At 35.6% G+C, this 20,672-nt stretch overlaps 5 protein-coding genes across 5 annotated transcripts; 3 read left to right on the top strand and 2 right to left on the bottom strand.

The window, feature by feature from the left end:
- Positions 1–6: 6 nt before the first annotated feature.
- On the bottom strand, positions 7–2,550 carry LOC149738859 (protein disulfide-isomerase TMX3-like). Its single transcript, XM_089875481.1, has 8 exons — positions 2,274–2,550; positions 2,010–2,165; positions 1,737–1,871; positions 1,475–1,655; positions 1,240–1,381; positions 1,021–1,189; positions 740–953; positions 7–683 (listed from the first exon to the last, which is right to left on the bottom strand). Exons 1-8 carry the CDS (start codon positions 2,348–2,350, stop codon positions 390–392), a joined length of 1,368 nt encoding a protein of 455 aa, XP_089731607.1. The 5' UTR covers positions 2,351–2,550; the 3' UTR covers positions 7–389.
- Positions 2,551–2,593: 43 nt separating this feature from the next.
- On the top strand, positions 2,594–9,432 carry LOC149738860 (peroxisomal ATPase PEX6-like). The gene is made up of 21 exons (XM_089875456.1): positions 2,594–2,854; positions 2,966–3,117; positions 3,282–3,440; positions 3,739–3,938; positions 4,086–4,204; positions 4,271–4,358; positions 4,426–4,599; positions 4,905–5,076; positions 5,151–5,193; positions 5,253–5,349; positions 5,982–6,103; positions 6,308–6,492; positions 6,755–6,978; positions 7,037–7,150; positions 7,209–7,285; positions 7,431–7,566; positions 7,690–7,903; positions 7,991–8,153; positions 8,642–8,770; positions 8,896–8,992; positions 9,059–9,432. Exons 1-21 carry the CDS (start codon positions 2,748–2,750, stop codon positions 9,308–9,310), a joined length of 3,024 nt encoding a protein of 1,007 aa, XP_089731582.1. The 5' UTR covers positions 2,594–2,747; the 3' UTR covers positions 9,311–9,432.
- An 82-nt stretch (positions 9,433–9,514) lies between these two features.
- On the top strand, positions 9,515–10,730 carry LOC149738861 (mediator of RNA polymerase II transcription subunit 19-like). The gene is made up of 2 exons (XM_089875507.1): positions 9,515–9,650; positions 9,876–10,730. The coding sequence occupies exon 2, from the start codon at positions 9,909–9,911 to the stop codon at positions 10,524–10,526; it is 618 nt and encodes a 205-aa protein (XP_089731633.1). The 5' UTR covers positions 9,515–9,650; positions 9,876–9,908; the 3' UTR covers positions 10,527–10,730.
- Positions 10,731–10,733: 3 nt separating this feature from the next.
- LOC149738862 (proteasome subunit beta type-5-like) lies at positions 10,734–12,873 on the top strand. The gene is made up of 5 exons (XM_089875498.1): positions 10,734–10,877; positions 11,116–11,260; positions 11,757–11,968; positions 12,222–12,456; positions 12,612–12,873. The coding sequence occupies exons 1-5, from the start codon at positions 10,746–10,748 to the stop codon at positions 12,698–12,700; spliced, it is 813 nt and encodes a 270-aa protein (XP_089731624.1). The 5' UTR covers positions 10,734–10,745; the 3' UTR covers positions 12,701–12,873.
- LOC149738863 (uncharacterized) lies at positions 12,865–20,563 on the bottom strand. Its single transcript, XM_089875451.1, has 15 exons — positions 19,042–20,563; positions 18,034–18,980; positions 17,264–17,508; positions 16,673–16,967; positions 16,385–16,488; positions 15,897–16,135; positions 15,716–15,841; positions 15,489–15,631; positions 15,060–15,225; positions 14,907–14,995; positions 14,728–14,851; positions 14,218–14,471; positions 13,796–13,960; positions 13,343–13,562; positions 12,865–13,211 (listed from the first exon to the last, which is right to left on the bottom strand). Exons 1-15 carry the CDS (start codon positions 19,270–19,272, stop codon positions 13,095–13,097), a joined length of 3,465 nt encoding a protein of 1,154 aa, XP_089731577.1. The 5' UTR covers positions 19,273–20,563; the 3' UTR covers positions 12,865–13,094.
- Between the last annotated feature and the right edge of the window lie 109 nt (positions 20,564–20,672).

Consider the following 20,672-nt stretch of genomic DNA (forward strand, 5'->3'; position numbering starts at 1 on the left):
ACGGTCTTAACGAATGTAAAGTCCGTTTAATACAACGGTTACAATACGACAGACAAAAAACGTGTACTTGAATGAAATAGTGCATTATATCAATGTCGTGTGTGCTAGCACTAGGTAGAACGTACAGCATGAAAACCGTGAAGACAAGGGCACGTTATTGAACATCTCTTTGTGCAGGCCCAATACATTGGTTTTAAACTACAATGATAACACTGTTGTTTACCGTTTTCAAAGGGCATACAGCAGAACACAAAAACATGACTTTTTTCATTAGGGGAGTACGGGCTGGGTCAAGCCCAATACATTTACAACAACATTTATTCTTATTCAGCTTGCGGGGGATAACTTGGCATCACATTTTTTATTCCAGAAGTTTTGCCAAAGCTTCTTTATCCTGTTTCTTCTTGTGGCTTAATGTTGACTCGCTGTCTTACACCTTCACTAGAATCTCCAATAGCAAGATCTTCATGCAATAACTCTTCTTCCAATTCAGTATTCTGTTCCAAGTCATCAGGGTTGTATGGAGGTAGATCATCTTCTTCCTCATCCTCATCATCTGTGTATTGCTCTCCATCTTCTTGACCATCTGTTATTGAACAGAGGCAAACACACAATCCCGAGATTACAACTGTTGGAAGCAGAATGACCAAACTGGCTATGATTGGACTCTCACGGAAAAAACCCTGTTGAAAAAATCCTATTTGTTAATTCAGACTCAATAGAGTTACAATTTACATACCACAACTGAACCAATTGCATCAGTTACGAATCTTTTAGTTTGTTGCCAAAACCCACGACCTCCTTTTGGTTCAATTACACCATCTTTGATATCTTTAAAGAATTTTGTAACCTCTTTTTCATTTAATTTACTTTCGCAATCGCCTTCCTCACATAGAGTGTAGTATTCATAGGAATTTGTGTCAAATACCACCAGATTTGGTACAGAAATTGTACTAAGAGGTTCAAATGACACGTTATTATTATATGTAATTAGAAATAATCTTCCATAACAAAACATACCCATATGTCATGCTGTTGACTATCCCATTTCCCTCCACCCAGCAAAATGTATATGGGTAGTTTCGTTTTAAAGCAATGTCCTTCATTGTCGTGTTAAATTTGTCATTTTTGTTCACAGCTGCAACAGCAAAGCGCAGACCAGCACCTCTCAAACTATGGTAACTCATACCTATAAGATATTATTCAAGACAAAGGTATGTAAAATAAAAATTATCAAACCAGTTAAAGCATTGTAGCTTGGAAACTGTTCAGAACGAATCCACATTTGCACAAAATCGGAACTCATTGGGTTTGCTGGCATTTCGTAAAATTTTTTGTCTTTAAACACAACAACAGTTGGTGTAGTTTCAATCTTCATGCCCTGATAGAAATTGCAGTAATAAAAATTATGTTTTATAACTAATTATTTCTTCGCTGAATCAATTTAACTACACTTCATTTATGGTAAACTAACCTTAAGTATCGAGACGTCCCGAATGGAGTAAAAATCAATGCTGGTGAACAAGGAATTTGCGGTTTCATCAAACATTTTTCTTAAGTTTGTATCAGCAGCTCCAACATAAGCAAAAAACACTGTAGAGCGCTGTTTAATTTGAAGAAATTCAGCATGGTTACGAATATCCACAACTGAAGGCCTGAAAAGAAAAAAATAAATGAGCTATTGATCTTTACAGGGATAACAAAAATGGGATAAAAAAAAGAACTTTTTTATTTACCCCTTTGCACGGTTGACAAAAGAAACAATATTTTCTTTTGATCTTGGGCCATCATAATCAAATGTTGTACCATGTTTGAAGAACTTAATTGTTGGAAAACCACGGACTTGGTATTTTGATGTGATGGCGGAATACCTTGTAATAGTAAAATATTAGACACTAAGAAATCACAAGTAAATATTTAATGGGCCTAAGTTTAGATTTATTTGATAGCGTTTAACTTAATAATATTTAACAAAAAAATATATTAACTTATTAGGATCATCAATTTACTTAGTAGCATCAAGGCGTGCCACAGAAACTTCAGAATTCCCCTTTGCAAGTTCTGCTCCAACCTCTATCCATGTTGGCTCTAAATTTTTGCAATGGCCACACCACGGAGCATAGAACATCACCAGCCATAATCCTTGAGATTCAACTTTTAAAAACCTGTAGTAAAGTTATATGATAAATACATAGCAATTTTTTCATTAATGTAGTACAGTATTAGATAAAACTTTTTAATAAAATAAGTATGATTTAATAGTTTTTGAATACCTTTCATCCAATTCCAGTACACGTCCTTCAGCGCCCCAACAAACTAATATGACAAGGAATAGGATCTTATTCCACATGATTTAGAATATCTGAATTGTGGATCGGTTCCGAAATAAAGCGCGGCGTATTTATTAAGCTTTTAACCTCGCCTTTCCGGAGTTTTCCTTAGAAGCGCATATGTTGTTGTTGCTTGAGGGGAAAGTGAATATATAATATGTCAAAAATAATGCTCAAGAACAAAATATGAAGATTAAACTGTTAAAGTTTTATAAAAAAAAACGCTTTACCGCATATTATTGTATTTATTTACAACCGAAAAACCGGGAAAATTATGGTAAATGGTTTTGTCCCTTAAACGCGCATTGTAGCGCTTTGGGGAATACACCTAAATCACGTGGAAACTTTGTTTACATTTGCTGCACTAGGTTTTGGTTTCACGTTACTTTTGCTATGTGATGTAAGGTTTTTACAAACATGGATTTAAAGTTGTGCAAGTTCAAACTACGTAGTGTTCAACAACTACCGATACATCCTTTGCATTTGGCTGCTGACCAGGTTAAATGGTGCACAATATTTGGCAGGTACTAAGCCATTTATAGATAAAGCTCATAATTAATTGCCAAAGTTAAATATAATTCAGTAAATGTTTAATGTAATAAATATTTATAGATAATACAATGCTTACATCACAGGTGTGAATCTCCAACAATTGCGGCGATTTCTAAACAGTTCACTTATTTATCTGACGAACCCTTTGTGTTTGCTGTTGTTCACTTGGGAAATCACTCAGATAATTTGCACTCCGAAGAAACCCTTGACAAACAAGATAGCAATATCCCATTAAGTATGTAATATATTGCCAAACAAGCTGTTGCCTTATTTACATTTTATTTAATTGAAGCAAATACATGAGTTTTTCATATATGTATTCTGCAGAATATGCCTAATACTTTTCTAAATAGTAACATAAGTTTAGAAATGTATTTTAACATTTCAATTTCCTCACAGCTCTACATTGTACAAAGGATTTTTTCGATCACTATGAATTATCAGGGAACCAACAATATAATGTGAGCCACATAAAACCATTTCCCCTCGAGCAAGTTGTTTTCGCTGCCAAAACAGATGAGACTTTCAACTGGTCACAACAAAATGCATTCGAAACTGGTAAGTAAGCGAATTTTTTAAATTTATTTGCGTTTAGTTATGGTATGTGGTTAGCTTCTAGATTAGAGTATACAGGTTCGAGACTCAACGCTGCTACCACTGTCAGCGCGTGTGTTTTTTAGACCTTTAGTGGTTCCTGCACCAATCCAATGATGGCTATTTTGTTGTCTAAATTGTCAGCCATATGTTAAAACAAATTTAAAAAATCACACACAAAATTACAAAAACTCAAAAGCTGACACAGCGTATGTATAAAACAGAACAACCATGTTTTAAGGTAACTCATTCATATTGACAGGTCTCCTTGTTGCAAGCACCTGCAATAAATCAATGTTGGTTCGTTGTGGTGATGTTTTTCTTGCCCCTCCTCTGCCAGCATTTGGTGCAGATACAAATTATGTTCTTGATAGATTTTATGAATTGTATGCTGTTCAGTGTGAACCTGCTCAGCAAGGAATTATTACAGTGTCCACATCAGTTGTGGTTGTCAAGTCACAGGTCTGTATTTACTATTTACCGCTTGATGTATTTACCATGGCATACCACCCACCAAATGCTTGCTTACTTAACATTAACTTTTTTTGTATGTTTCTCGATATGGTTGAAGTCCAATTGCAAGGCAAGTTATCACCTTTTTCTTTATAGAAATCAGTAGATAAATCTATTACTGAAGAGTTTTTCGATATGAATTTAAAAATACAAATGTTCAATGAATCACATTTAGGATGGTATAAGAAAGATCTTACATCTGTCATCATTTGCAGGTAATTTTTTACTGAATAACAGAAAAGTGCTTGTCAATTTGTATTAATTTTTCTCTATTTTTGCAGTGAATATTCTGCATCTCAACTTCAAATTTCTAATAAAAAATATGTTTCTGTTGTTCTGTCTTCAAACACCAATATATCAAAACAAATGGTAAATTTAAATTACTTAAATGTTTATTTGAATACCCCAATAAAAGTTGACACTGGATTGTTTTTAGAAACCTAGAACGTGTATGGTTCAAATTCTCTCAGATGAACAGTTGGGAAGGTTAACTAAAGTCAATTACAAAGCGAACTCGTGGAGCAAACATGACGTATGGATCTCATCTACTTTGTGGTTTAATTTAAGTCAAGGAAAACCGAATTCCGATGTTTCACAATATTCAGTTACGGTCCGTTCCATTTTAGAATTTTTTTTAGCTTTTATAATTTACTGTTCTGTTGTAATTTCCCAAAGTATTAACACTCTTACAGTACTACTACTAGTGATGAAAGTTGAAACAGTTTTTTGTAAAAGGCTAGTACCACTGTATTTTTCGTATTGTTTCCGACACTTTCTGTTAGTAGCTTCTGCTTTTTCAACATTGTTTTGTGTTAATAGCTTTGAAAATTGTATCTTAATCAAACTTTTAATCATTATTCCCAAACAATTATTTTTTTTGGATCACATAAAAATTAATCTTTACTTTTTTTCCAGCTGCATAAATTGAGTGAGGGCGATGCACCAACTTTTTCATCTGAAGTTCATTTATCGCTTGTCCTCAGTCCAAACTACCCCCCAGCAGGCTGTTATGATAAATCTATAGTAAACTTCCTCAAAAATCCAATCCTGCTCACCAGTGGAGATATAATTTCACTAAATGTAAAAGGTAAACATAGGAGATGGAGCTTAACTAGCTTGTATATAACTTGCTAGGTTCTATAATTTTTATATATTTTTTAGATGATATTGAATTTTATGAAGCCTCCACTGAGATAGGTAACATGTAAGTAAAATCTTATGTTTTATAACAGAAAAGTTTATAAATATGTTTGTGTATTTAAGGTGCGATGTAATCTATTATAAAGTGATCAGTCTGGGACCAGATTCAACTGAGGGTAAAAGTTATTTGGTGAGCACAAAGTCTACATCACTGTACCAGGTATAATGCATTTATAATAATAATAATAGCTTTATTTGCCCTTTGATTACGGTAGTGAAGCTATGGAAATAATTTAAATGAAAAGAAAGGTTATAGCGACAAATCAACAGTTGTTAAAACATTCTTACAGTTAAAAACATATTTACTTTTAAATGTTTCCTGATAGCCCCTAAGCATTAGGTGGTGTCGTAGTGGTTGGTCACATTAGTCCGAGTTACATATTACAGCTTTAATATACAATGCTCAATGTTATACAGATGATTGTGAAACTTTATTCTACATATTTTATCTCTGACTATACTTAACTACATTCCCCAATCTGTTATATGTATATTATGAAAACTATCAATCTACATCCTAAACATAGTAGGATGGGAGAAGACGGGACACTTTTAGCGGCAAAATACCCTAATTGGATTTTAAACAATTAACAACGGTTTATTCAGGAGGATATAGATTTTTAATTCTTTGAATGTTCTTTGTTTACTACTAAATTGGACGAGAAAAATGAAAAGGTGTCCCATTTTCTTCCACCCTACTATATATATATATATATACATATTCTCAATGCTAGTTTTGTTAATAAATAAATGCTACGGTGACCATTGAATAAGAATATTTATTTCCAACAGGATGGGACAATTAACAGTTACATTCCATTTGTAAACACAACACCAGGTTTCATGCATGGTTTACCTGGTTTATCGAAACATGTAGAAGCCCTTCAACAAAATATATCACCATATCTAAACAAGTAATTACCTACACTCTTTACCTAAAGTTAAAGTATTTTTTTGTTTTTGCAAGTTTTATTTTAAAACTATTGAATTTTTCAAAATCGGAAATTATGGGAAAAATTTTAAAATAGTTTTGAATAAAAAAAATTGATTTATATTATATAGATACATTTATTTCTTAGTCTAATTTTAGAATTTTATTTATATGAAAATTTGTTTAGAAACTCAGTATTACAACATGTGTGCACTGTGCTGCTATCTGGTCAATCAGGATGTGGGAAACACAGTGTTGTAACTCATGTTTGTAATCACTTAAATCTTCATTTCTTTGAGGTTGATTGTCAAAGTTTAATTGCTGATACACCTGGTGCCACAGAATCTAAAATAACGGATGTGTTTCGCAGAGGTTAGCAAAAATGGTATTTTAGAAGCAATATTTAACTGAACAAACTCAATACTATAATATGCAGTTTTATATTAACATTAAATATACACGTCTCTCCAAAAAATTGGAAACTGATTTTTATTTTGTCAAGTCTTAATTGTACGATAGAAAATTCAGAATACAGATGGTTTAACTATAGTATTTAAAAATAAAATAATACATCAATTATTTTTAAGTTGCTATCTGGTTTATTGAAAAAAATTTCCAATTCTTAAACTTGTAGCGAGACTTTACTCACCTTGTGCCATTGTGATGTCATCAATTGAAAGTATTGGCCGCAATCGAGAGACGGGTCGTGTTGACAATAGAGTTTGTGCTTCATTGGAAAAGTCGATTCGATCTTTAAGCGAAACTTCAACGGATGCAGATTTACCAGTTGTTGTCATAGCAACTTGTAGCGACAAAACTAGTGTAGTCTCAGACATTAGATCATTATTTCTACATCAGGTGTGGTTAGGCTGGGTAATTTACTTTAAATGTGTTTCAAAATAAAAAATTCCTGTAGATTTCCATTGATGCACCAGATGAGAAAGAAAGATATGAAATGATACTTCATGCTTCACGGTTGGTGAATGCATCACGTGATATGGATTATCACAAACTATCCAAACATACAGCAGTATGTGTTCCCATAGTTGATTTGTATCATGTACTATGTGTTAATGTTAAATATACAGGGATTTGTGGTTGGAGATATTTGGGAACTGTTTCGTAAATCTGTGCAAGTTTCAAGTGATCGAGTACTTGGTAAATGGTAAGCAATTTATACCCTATACTATTTTATATGGGTAAGGTCGGAGAACCAAGGATTTATGCCGGATTTTGGGCCATAAATTAAGCCTATCCCTAGAAACTTTTATGAACTCTGTTGAAAAATTAAACCTACTTTTTCTGTGTAGTGCTGTTGGAAGCAGATTATCATGGGCAGAGGAACAATGCTTAGCCATGTCTGGTGTCACATCAAACCACAGCGATGTGGAGGAAGCTTTGAAGCTAATGCAAACCCAGCGTGCTGATAACATAGGCATGCCAAAGGTAAACATTTAGCATGAATGTATTTATATATGTTATTCCCATCAGCTGTATGTACTGTAAATGTGAAAAGGATTTTCTGGTATATTTTTAGGGTTAATAGTTCGCTTCTTATCTTTTTTTCAGATACCTGATGTACAATGGGAAGACATTGGTGGTTTAGAAGATGTTAAGACTCACATACTCGACACCATACAACTTCCAATGGACCATCCTGAACTAGCTGGTACTGGTTTAAACCGGTCTGGTGTTTTGTTGTACGGTCCACCTGGTACAGGAAAGACATTATTGGCAAAAGCTGTGGCTTCTCAGTGTGCACTAAGCTTTTTAAGTGTGAAAGGTAATTATGTTTATAATAAACAAAAAAATGGGCGGTACTGTTTATATAACTGTTGTGAGATAGTTTACACTTATTCATGTTGTTTAGGTCCGGAGCTCATTAACATGTACGTGGGTCAGAGTGAAGCTAATGTGAGGCGAGTGTTCCAGAAAGCACGAGATGCAGCTCCATGTGTCGTGTTTTTTGATGAGCTTGATGCTCTTGCACCAAACAGAGGCAGAAGTGGTGACTCTGGTGGAGTGATGGACAGGTTTCAAATATCTATTTTTATAAAAAAAGCATAACATATATTTAAATTGTCAGGTATATGCATGATAAAATATAAATAAATCATCACCCAAAAGGTTGGATGCGTGGTAACATGTGAGCAGGCACATGGTACATGAGACAGAACACAAATGTTATATTGACTGTCATTGACCTGCCTAGCAGGGGTAAAGTTTCTGTGATATTCAAAATACACTATGTTACTGACTGACTTACCTAAGTGAGTGAATAAATGAATGTAACTTACTTTATCCTTGCGTGGCCGGGAAACGACAGTCGTTATCACACGGGTTTAGCACCTTGTGCCAGCTTACAAGTTACCATGTATGTTACTTCGTGGGTGATTATTTTTTTGGAATTTTTTCATTTTTTTTATGTATGGCTGATAATTTGGACAACCCATTAGTGACCACTGGGTTCGAGCAATTGTCGTTAAGTGTCTTGCCCAAGAACATATCTCTCTTTCTTTAGAGTTGTTTCACAACTACTGGCTGAGTTGGATGGAGTTAATGGTTCTGAAGATCTAGGAAAACAAGTGTTTATCATTGCTGCATCTAATCGACCAGATCTTATAGATCCAGCTCTTCTTAGACCAGGAAGGTGATTATATGTATAATATTGATACAACTGCATTTGGTTATCTCAATATCGGTTTATATTTTGTTATGTCTACCTTTGAAACAGGACATTAGAGTAATTAAAATTCCTGATATGTTTTATTTCAGATTGGACAAACTTATTTACGTTGGCATCAGTGAAAATAAAGAGGACCAACTAAAGGTTTTGATTGCACAAACAAGGAAATTAAATCTTGCTCCAACAGTAAGGATAGAATTGTTAGCTTTGCATTTGTAAACATGTAAGTTTCAAATGCTGTATTTTCCGTAGGTGAGCTTGGAAGAAGTTGTACGTAGATGTCCACCAAACATGACTGGTGCGGATTTTTATGCTCTTACTACTGAGGCAGCTACAAATGCTGTAAGACGCCGCATTCAAGAATCAAAATCTAATTTTGTGGATGATATGGTTTGCGCTGTGGAGCAATGTGATTTGCTGGATGCAGCAACAAAAGTTATTCCATCAGTTAATGAGGAACAGTTGGCCAATTACAGAAGAGTAAAATCTGTTATGGCTAGATAGTAATCAGTGTTTTAAGAATGTTTTAATTTAATTCTGCTGTTGCAAATAATTTTAACTAATCATTTTTGTTTGTAATATGATTTATTTCGTGGTCGTTATAAATAAAATCAAAAATGACGATATTTGTCTTCGGCAACACTGGATACTATATGCATTTTGACAGAATGACGGGTGTGTTATGCGCGTTGTTGAATTTCCAAATGCGTAATGACAAATCAGATTTGAAGAAGTAAGGACCCGTATGAATACGTTCTTGGCTGGCGTTTAACATTTATGCAACACTGAACAAACGTTTTGACAATTATTTATTTTTGTGTGATATATGTTATACAAGCTAGAGGTAAGTGTATGGTGACAGTTTACGACTAAATAGAAGACGTAAAAGTATGCTACATTACATTGTTGTATGATGGCATTAAAAAAATCGTTACATCTACTCTATAGATAGTGTCATATGTTTTAACTTGATGTATTTTTAAACTGTAGAAATTTTAACAGTTTACTTACATAAATTTGTTAATTCAATGAATAAACATGCTTTGAGCAGTAGCGTTCATTTTCTCAGTGCTTCCCACTAAAACGAAGCTACGAATGAACCATGATGGAGTTTCCCAATTCAAACTTTCATTTTGATCAAACTCAAACTCTGTTGGATTCCAACACGGCAAATTTTGGGACCAACCACGACATAGTAAAGTCGACACACAGTTCAAGTCTTTACCTCCTTAAACCTCTTCCACCACCAGCTCAGGTTACGGGAAGCACTAATCTCCTCGCACACTTTGGACTGGAGTCAACATACAACAAGTTTTGTGGCAAAAAACTCAAAGAAACTCTCAGTTCATTTCTACCTCATCTTCCAGGAGTTACCGATGGTCCAGCAGCAAGCAATGGGAGCAGCCTGCGATCAGTTATCGATAAACCTCCGATTGTTGGAAGCAAAGAAATCCAACCTCTTTCTTCCGGAGTACTGATGTCGGCGTTCCGCCTGCATCCTGGACCTCTACCGGAACAATACCGTCCTCTTCATCAGCAAAATGAAAGCCGGCGAAAACCAAAACACAAAAAGAACCGACCTGACCCAGTTTCTCTCGACCAAAGGGGACCAGAGCTTGAAAGTAAGAAACATAAAAAGAGAAAACACGAGGATGGGGATAAGAAGAAAAGGAAAAAGGAGAAGAAGAGAAAACGGGAAAGAGAAAAAGAACGGATGTAGTCTTATGTAGATGTCAAAACTTTATAGAAAATTTGTTTCACTGTTTATTTCTTTCTTTCATTTTGTACAACTTTTCCTATTTAATTTTTGACTTCTAATCAATAATTTAGAGTATAAACCATGTTATATTTGGTAGTTTGGTAATTTAGTTAAATTTCTTTCATTAAAACATTTAATGAAAAACTTTTTATTCTTAACTTTAGAGTTCTTACTCAATATATGAACATGGCGTTAGCAGATATCTGTAAACTTAACTTTAGTTCCAAGTCATCTCTCACGACATTACCATCCAATGAAGAAGTGTTCAATGCTGAAGCTCAAGATTGCTTTTCTATCCCAACTGCTCCCCAGGTAAATAAAATTCACAAAAATAGTATATTTTTAACCAATATGACTGTGGTATATGTTATCAACATGTACACTATTAGCCATTCCATTGGACACAGCTAATTTTTTTGTGCAAAAATTTAGACATACAATAGGTCAATATTACACCTTTTATTTCCCAATATGTATATACTGTATTTATCGTTAATGTATCATACTGTTTTCTAACTAACGAGTAACGATTATATTTGACTTCCAACAGGCAGCATCTTATCTGTCACATTTAAGCAAACCAGATTCTGATGTTCATATTAAATTCAACCATGGAACGACCACTCTTGCTTTTAAGTTTCAACATGGAGTTGTAGTTGCTACGGATTCAAGAGCTACTGCTGGAGATTATATTGGTATGTGACATGTGTGTTTTAGAATGTCTATAAAGGTTATAGCTTTAAATAAATGAATTTTAAATGTTTAATCGTTAATGGTGGGCCAGTTGAGAGTTTGACAATATGAAGTTTTGTGTTTGTTGGTAATTTACAGATTTATGTTCTGTATAATAATGACTGAGAGTTTAAAGTCAATAAGTAGCCACTGGGATGGAGCAATTATCTTTGAACCTGTTATCTTTTGAAAACAATTGAAAAATGCTCTTACTGCTGTTCTGTGCTATGCAACCAATGACAGTATAAACTTGAATACCAGCAGAAGCTTTTAGCTTATGTTACAATAAGATTTACCAAAATACCAGGAATAGTAGAATTTGTAAACAGTGTATGTAGCAAAGTTGAAAGATCCCTTAGCAGGTGCGTATGTCTTAAATCCAAAGTATTTTAGTCAAAAATATTCTGTTATTCGTGCCAACTTTTAAAATTTGTCACAAATGTTGTACGTTGTACCCAGCATCTCAAACTGTGAAGAAAGTGATTGAAATTAACCCGTATCTCCTCGGAACCATGGCTGGTGGTGCTGCTGATTGCTCATTCTGGGAACGAGTACTTGCAAAGCAATGTAGGGTGTATGAACTCCGGAATAAGGAAAGAATATCAGTTGCTGCTGCGTCCAAAGTCTTGGCAAACATGGTGTATAATTACAAAGGAATGGGATTGTCAATGGTAACTAGTATTTTATTGGGTTATATTTTATGTGGGTGAGTTCCTGCACCAGTCCTGATTTAGGCCAGAATCGGCCCATAACAGTATGGACCTCACCAGATTTTAAAACATCCCGCTTTCTATGCGACTTTAGTGGTACTAGATGGGAGGTCTTTCCATTTCGATTGTGTTATGTTATTTATTAGAATTAAATAATTAAATTGTGACTTCATTTTTTTTTATGGTGGTACAGTTTGATGTTTATTAAATACAGGGTACCATGATCTGTGGTTGGGACAAACGGGGGCCAGGGTTATATTATGTTGATAGTGATGGTCAGCGGTTGAATGGTTCAATGTTCGCTGTTGGATCTGGTGCAACATACGCTTATGGTGTCATGGATGCTGGTTATTCTAATGATATGTGTGTGGAAGATGCACTGGCACTTGGAAAGCGGGCAATTTATCACGCAACGCATAGAGATGCTTACAGTGGTGGATTCGTCAACCGTAAGCAACTTCTTATTTTTCCTTTATAACTAAGAAACTTTTTCATTGTATTTTCTCATTCCATTTGGAAGTAAACAATGAACATTCAAAGAATTATAAAAAGATGGAAACCTGTTCCATCTTACCCCCATCCTACTAAAATTACCTTTCTACAGTTTACCATATGAAGGAATCAGGTTGGGAACATATCTCATGGACAGACGTGAAGGATCTACACTACGCATATAAGAATGAAAAGAAATAAACTCAAAACTAAGATTATACATAAGAAGTTCATTTAGATAGATTGCGAATCCGTACACGTCCCTGATCTATCTTCGTACGTGTTTCATTAAAATTTCGTTTGCTTTCGGCGCTTGTGTTCAAGTTTACGGATGTATCGTAATGTAGACACAGAATACAACGTGGTTATTTGAATGCGGTTGTTTATATTTCAATTTGTACAATGCAACAAAACAAGTAATACAATTTTCAAAGCTGTAAATTAATTCAAAATAAAGCTCTATACGCGTGCGGATATATTATATAACGGGTTCTACTCCCGCTTTTATGTTGAAAAGGTTATTTTTGCACCGGTTATTCTTTCTTATGCGAAACGTCGTAATATGCACCACAGTGAAGATACCATTGCTTATATGCTATGCGGTTGAAGACTGGTGAGTCGTTGCAGTCACAGCTGCTACTTTCTCGTTGCTCGTCGAACCGAGTTTGCTGGTCTGGCTGTAGAGTCTACCTCGCTTTTTGTCGGGTCCGGTCTAAAATGTAAGAAACCATATTTAGTACATTTAGGTTGTCAAATGACCAATTGTACACCGTGTTTTTGTGCGACCATACAAAAAAAAACAGAAATTGTAAAGGCACTGATTGTACAAAGATATATACTTACCGTGCATCTAAATTCCGACCACAAATTAGCCGCGCAGAACATCAGAAATATCACAAAACCTTGGACGGAATTTACGGCCGAAAATAAAATTTCGAACGCCCACACTACGTCGCTGGTGGTCCCGAAACTGCTTTGTAAAGCTACTTTTACGAACCCAATGCACCACGTTACTCCTAGTAACGTTGTTACGCATACAGCTTGACGAAGACGGTGCTTCACCCTAAACGACATGAACGAAAGTTATTTCCGTGCTTTAAAACTTTTATTTGTCCCTTCGATCACAGTGGCGAAGATTGGAAAATATTTAAAATGGACAGACATCATATAGAGCCATAACAACAGTTGTTAAAACATGCTAACAGTTATAAACGTATTTATATGTATTTGGAAGAAAGAAGCGTGGTCGCTACACCTATAAGCAGACAAACAACAAACCAGTTATGTTTATCTTACATGTTTTTCTTTTTGGTTCCACCCATACCATCCGAGGCCGCAGTTTGTCGGAGTCCTTTGATTACAAAGACGAAGCAAACCAAATTCAAGGAGCAGGCCACGGCGATTGGAATGATAACAAAATATAAACTGTTGGGATACGTCACCACGCATGCGTCACCATACCTGTCAGAATTTAACAACTTATAGTAGGGTGGGGGAAGAAGAAGGGACACTTTTTCATTATATTTTCTTGTCCCATTTGATAGTAAACTAAGAATATTTAAAGAATTATAAAACCGAATCCTCGCGACTCGCATGGACCATGGTTGGTTGTTTAAAACTCGGTTAAAGTATTTGAATATTTTGTACTAAAGGTCTTCCATCCTATCCCACAGTACTATATATCGAATTTAAAGTCGTTGTTCTATTATAGCGTTTACCTGTACGCGTCCAGTACAATATACCCAGGATGTTCAGCCACATCAGCAGAGCTTCCGGATAATATTAAACTACCACACACAAGCAGGCTGGCAGCACCGTAGCAGCATATCGTTGCTTTTGTAAGAAATCGTCTTAAATTCACGTTGTATACTTGCACCAGTAGCAGGTACATTGAAACTCCCTCAGTGAGACACCAGCCCCAAGAAGACAAAAGGAAATAGTGCATCAAGAATCCAACGAGAAAGCAAGAGCCCTATAAAACGAAAAAAATCTGATTGTATAGTAGAGTGTGGGAAATAGGACACGTTTTCATTCAATTTTCTTGTCACATTTGGTAGTAAACAAAGAACATTCAAAGAATTATAAAACTGTATCCTCACGACTCCCATAGGCCGTTGTTAATTGTTTAAAAACACGATCAGGACATTTGGATATTATGTGTTAAAAGTGTTCCATCTTACCCCACAGTACTACACATGCAGTTCTCTATTTTCACAACATAGACTTACCATGTGCTGTACTACAAAGCTCTTATCGTATATTAACATCATAATGTAAACGATGAGTAGACAGAAGCACAAATGCAACAAGATTATTTGAGGAACACCTCTTCGAAATTCTCGACGACTCAACCTTCGCAAATACCATTGTTAATTAATAGGCTGGTTGCTTATTAAAACATAATTACCTGAATATGATTGTGATGGAAAGGCCAATAATCGAAGCTATTATTCCTGCATATGAAATCAACTCTGTTATTTCATTGTCTTCTACCGTCTGGAATTTAAATCAAAATTTAGATGTTTTGTTTCGTTTCGAAAGTCACTATATCAAAACATACCGGGTTTTCTCTCGTGTCATGATTCAACAGCACGGCAAAGTTCGTGAGATGATTGCAGTGGCAAGTTATTGTTGAGTAACCACGTTCGTCGACACTGGAACTGATATTTGCCACTTCACAACCCTCGCTTCTCCAACTTAAAGTTGTAAAGTTCCAAAAACTACATCTGTAATTAATATTTCGCATTGATGAATTGACTTTATTTCTTATACAGTGTTGCGGGGTAAGATAAATGCCGTTAGCACATCCCACACTTTCAAATCGTTGTTTTAGCAATTAGCAACGTTCTTATACAGTTGCGAGGATACTATTAAAGAATGCTTTTATTATTCTTCGTTTACCACCTGTAATGGGACGATAAAAGAGAATGACAACATGGATCATCTTACACTAACTTAGTATACGTTGTTGTTATTGTTTTGCACTTACTTTATAAGGTTCAAAGATGAGTTATCTGGTAGTTTGACGTTCGCAGTGATGACTATAGGGCTGCTTAGTCCCTGTGTATTAACCTGTGGCAACTCCGCCGATATTACGGATGACATTACAGTCGCGTTAGAAGGGAATAAGAACTGGAACACAAAGTAAGAAGTGAGGCTCGGGAAAAATCATGATAACAGAGTTAATGGAGTTATTACATGTAATTTACTGTTCACCTTGTCTTTATATACGACGAAACTGACTCTCTGTATGTGGGTGCGTATTCGTTCGTAAACTGCAAGCGGAAGCGCAATATTCATTTCGGAATAATCGGCCAGCTTTGGAAACGAAACATCAGGATTCTAAAAATAAAAACTGGTTATTTCGTTCCCTTATATTGGGAATGTTATCACGTACTTTACAATATTCAGTTGTCACACCGGTTCTTGTCGTTCGCTGATCAATCGGAGAAGCTCCATGGTCTGAAAGAAAGTTTCCAGTTCCAGAAATATCGATGTGAAAACCTAGTTCAGTTGGAGGTAAACGAGTTCTTCGACGACTAATCTCCATCAAACCAACAACAACATCTTTGTTTACGTTGCCCGTTAACCGTCCGCCAATATTCATACGCACTCCCTCGGAAATAGATTCAACAGCTGCAGAAAAAATTAAATACCTATTTTTTAACAAAAGGTTGAGGAACAAGATGGGTAACCTTTTCATTCTATATTTCTCGACCAATTTGGTAGAAAACAAAGAACTTTCAAATAGTTACAAAATTTTATTCTCACGACTCCATATACCGTTGTTCATTGTTTAAAACACGTTCAGGATATTTAGATATTATGGGCCAAGGGTGTCCCGTCTTTACCACCCTATAGTATGTATCGAAGTTATGGCATTACCTTGGACGAGTTGAATTCTTGCGTTTTTTAACTCCGACAGCCCTTGCTTCCTGACATAGGTACGTGCGTAGATGTATAATTGCTCTATTTCACCAAGCAGTTTACTGAAAAAAAAGACAAGCAATACGATTATTATCTTCACCGGTCCGGATAACGATAACGTCCCTTTAGAGGTTATAACACCGGTTTACTATATCTAATACATTTCGTACAAGTTTACGAGTATTGTGGTGAATTTAAAGACCCCAGTAATAAAGTTGTTAAGGTACATACTAAATTCCAACTTACTCGAAAATATTAACGTTCTGAGCTGCACTGCTTTCTGATGCGAGGTCCAGATACGCTCGTAGCAAACACTTGTTCATAGAGGTAGTTATCCTCGGTTTGCATTTTCCATGCCCTATTACTGTGCAAACACCCGGCAGAGGAAGAGTAAGAGTTTCATTATCATCGAATACTTGAGATAAAGTATTGAGTTGTGCAACGGAAGATGCACTGTACATCTCTCTGTCGCTCACTTCGTTGCAGGATGCCTGCTCGAAAAGCTCGACGAGGTTTTTATCGCACTTTAAAGGGTTATCACCTATAATAAATAACGAATACTATGTTGAAAGCATATATGACTTTACTTCTATAATATATAATGGTTTTGGTGGAATTAGACATTTCTTTACATCATGATTCTAAATTTCATGTTTTGTATAAAGCAGTGAAGGACACATAAGCCGAACTCTTGTATTTAATTTAAGAAAAACGTCCATGGTCCAATATTATAGAAGGGTGGGGAAGACCGTTCTTTGTTTGCAACCAAATGGGACGAGATAATAGAATGAAAAGGTGTTATATCTTTTCCCACCCTATACCATAAGATGAGCTTACCCAGACGTATTTTTCCTCTGTTGTTTCCCAATAAAGAAAACAGCCACATTGGCGAAAAGGTTTCAAGTAAATTGCTCTCCAAGTTTAAAGTTTCCAGCCCTGCTAGTTTAAACGAATCGAAACTGGAAATGCGGTTGTCGCTCAGATCAAGCCTGGATAACCTGGAAAGTCCTTCGAACATTCCACCGTTTGCCTCCGTGAGGAAATTATTACTGAAATCTAGTGAAGAGATTCTCTGTTCGCCTCTGAAAGCGCAAAATGCGAATTAGATTTCTTTTAATATACTTTCTCTTGTTTGTTATATAGTAGGGTGGGGAAATATGGGACACACCCCTCGTCCCATTTGGTAGTAAACAAAGAGGATTAAAGAAATTATAAAACCGTTTCCTCACTCCTTCCATAGGCTGTGGTAAATTGTTTAAAACACGATCAAGATCTTTGAATATAGGCCTATTATGTGCTATAGGTATACCATCTCACCCCTACTGTATTAACTGTAGTATATTTTTAGAACTATATAACCGTATCTACACGACTCTAAATGAGCGTTGTTAAAAACACGTTTAGGAAGTATGTGTATTCTTTACCAACGGTAGGCCTACCCATCTTATACCCAAACGTACAACCATCTTGAAGCAACTATTTTTCCCATTTACTTTTCTAGCTCCCATTTACTATGTTAAAGTTAAAAACGTTACTTATTATCCGGATAAAACGTTACTTATTATTAAGTTTTCTACCATATACAGTCACATAGACAAATAATTTACCTAATATCCGACAACGATAAGTTGTGTATCCGATTCCCGGCGAATGAGACTTCAAGTTTTCTGCATTTCTCTGCACTTGCATTCAACCTGGCCTTGATTACTGTGATGAAGTTATACGAGACGTTTAACCGTTTTAACTTGCACAAAGTAGTAAATTGGTCGAACGAAAAATTGCCTATCTTATTGCTACGTATGTCGAGCTCAGTAACCGCCTTCGCAGCGGAAAGTTTTAAACTTGAAGTTGAGTTTATTGCGTTGTTAGATAGCATAAGTTTCTTCAGTTTCTTTAACGGCCATGAATCGACTTTACACAAGACTTCTTGCGTGCAATTTTCCGTTATTCTGGTTTGATTACAAGTGAGAATTTTGCTGAAATCTACATCAATGATATTGTTGTAATCTAACTGTAACTTATTCAGAGAGTAGAGTCCTGCGAATGTAAACGAATCAACCGTTTGTATTTGGTTACCAGTTAAATCCAAAGTCCGTAACCGACTAAGTGCGGAAAATGTTTCAGAATGAACCAGATTTATCCGGTTTCGACTCAAAATCAGTTCTTTCAGTTCGGGCATGCCGACAAAAGTACATTTGTTGATTTCTGATATTTGATTACTATCCAAGGACAGTCGCTGGAGATTGGTTAAGTTTGACTGAAAAGTGTCTTCCCGCAAACGCGTAATGTTATTCTGGTCCATTTCGAGGGTTTCCAAACTACCGTGAAACATATTAAAGAATCCCGGTTGGACAGCCTGAACACCAATGCCCTTTAAGGCGATAATTTGAAGTGACGAATTCAATGCTGGAAACTCTACGGAGGATCTTAGAATGAGTGGATGAGTGATCCCTACATTCCCAGTAATTCTTAGCATTCTCAGTTCGGAGCCTTGACCGCCATTTTGAATTCCGAGTGTTGCGACATGCGTCACGCAAGCTAACACGTCATTCACCTAAACAAATATTTTAAATATTTAAATTTCCGCGCCCAGCATCGACGTATGAAATACTTACCAAAACATTAGCCAAGTCCAGATTTACTGCTTGTGCGATTGTAATTTCCGTCAGGTTTCGACGGGTACTTGAACAGGTGCACCTCCAACTTTCTGGATGGGTATAAATCTTTGAACATGACAGTTCGGACTGTTCGCCTTGACAGCAAGGTGAACCTGTTCTTCTTTCTACGATTCCAGCAGCGAAAGCCTCGGTAAGACACAATAACACCACCAGCAGAACAATTTTCATTGCGCTTCTTAGTACTTGGAATATCTAACAATTTAGTTCACAAAACACACAGGGATTATGGCCATCGTTTCTAAACAGTACTGTCGCCGCTATAAGCGTATCTAAACATAAAATGACTTCAACACAAAATTCTATAGGAGCCCTTACAAGTTTCATAAATTAAGACACTTTCTACACGCCCGTTATATTAATAGCCATGTTAACGATTTTCTATACTAATTTAACCAGTAAAGACGCCACGAGTCTATGAGAGTGATGTAAAATTATCCGTACTACATCACACATAGTCACGAAATTATAGTTATACAAAGAATATACAAAGCAAGTGAAACATCACGAAAGAAAAAACGTGACTGAATTCTAACAGAAATTAAAATACGAAACTCTAGAAATATTTAAACTATACGATAATAAATAAAGAAAATGATACTCACTGAAGATTTATATCCCTATTTATATAAATATATTGACCTTAAACAAATGCTAAAATTGCTATAAACTTTTATCTAATTAAATTTTTAATTAAATTTAAATTTTAGATCCCACAACCCAAACATGCAGAGTATATCAACATTCTCGTGATTTTGGTCATCCATTACTAACGTATCAACTTACAATAACCTCGCTTTTTAACACGGATGCGGTTAAATATACCACCTATTCAATGTAGCTAAATATACGCCATCAGTTAAGCCATTCAAGCTCTTTAGTTGTAAACACCAACACCATTGTATTACATAAACAACGTGCAAGGTAGGCCCATCATTTCCCCCTTAACTTCATCTCGCTATTCTAATATGGGTGCGTGTTTTGCTGAATTCACGGTTTACTCCGCCTTATATATATAAGGCCATGTACGCTATTCTGACTATGCTGGTTTATGAATAGACTATCCCGGGCATCAGCTTCTAAGCTGAGACTATTATGATGCTGAGAGCGTTTTCCCTTTGAATACCAGGCAACTAGCATTGTTTTCGGTGAATGCACATAATACGTATACACGCAACTTGTTGTTGACAGGTGATAGACACTGATGTTTCGTATACCTAGAAGTTATAAGACACACAAACGTTTAATTGACATAATTCTCAAAACTTTTACAACGATTGATAGTGGCTTAGACATTGTCCCTACGCATCGACATATGCGCTCAAATTCTCAGTTATATAGGAAAAATAAACCTGACAAATTTCAAAGCTCACTTTGGTACCTTCTTTTTTGGAAACTTTTTGTCGCCTAGAGTATACTATACTATTTATACATATATATATTACAGAAGGATAAAATGCGACATGTTAGCACCCAAATCTCTATTTTTGTATCGTGTTTTATACAATTAACAACGCTCTTTTAAAGTTCACTATATACCCAACACGACGACTTTGTTCACTATATACCCA

The sequence above is a fragment of the Ciona robusta genome, chromosome 3 (genome assembly GCF_009617815.1).
Source record: "Ciona robusta chromosome 3, ASM961781v2".
NCBI classification, from domain to species: Eukaryota; Metazoa; Chordata; class Ascidiacea; order Phlebobranchia; family Cionidae; genus Ciona; species Ciona robusta.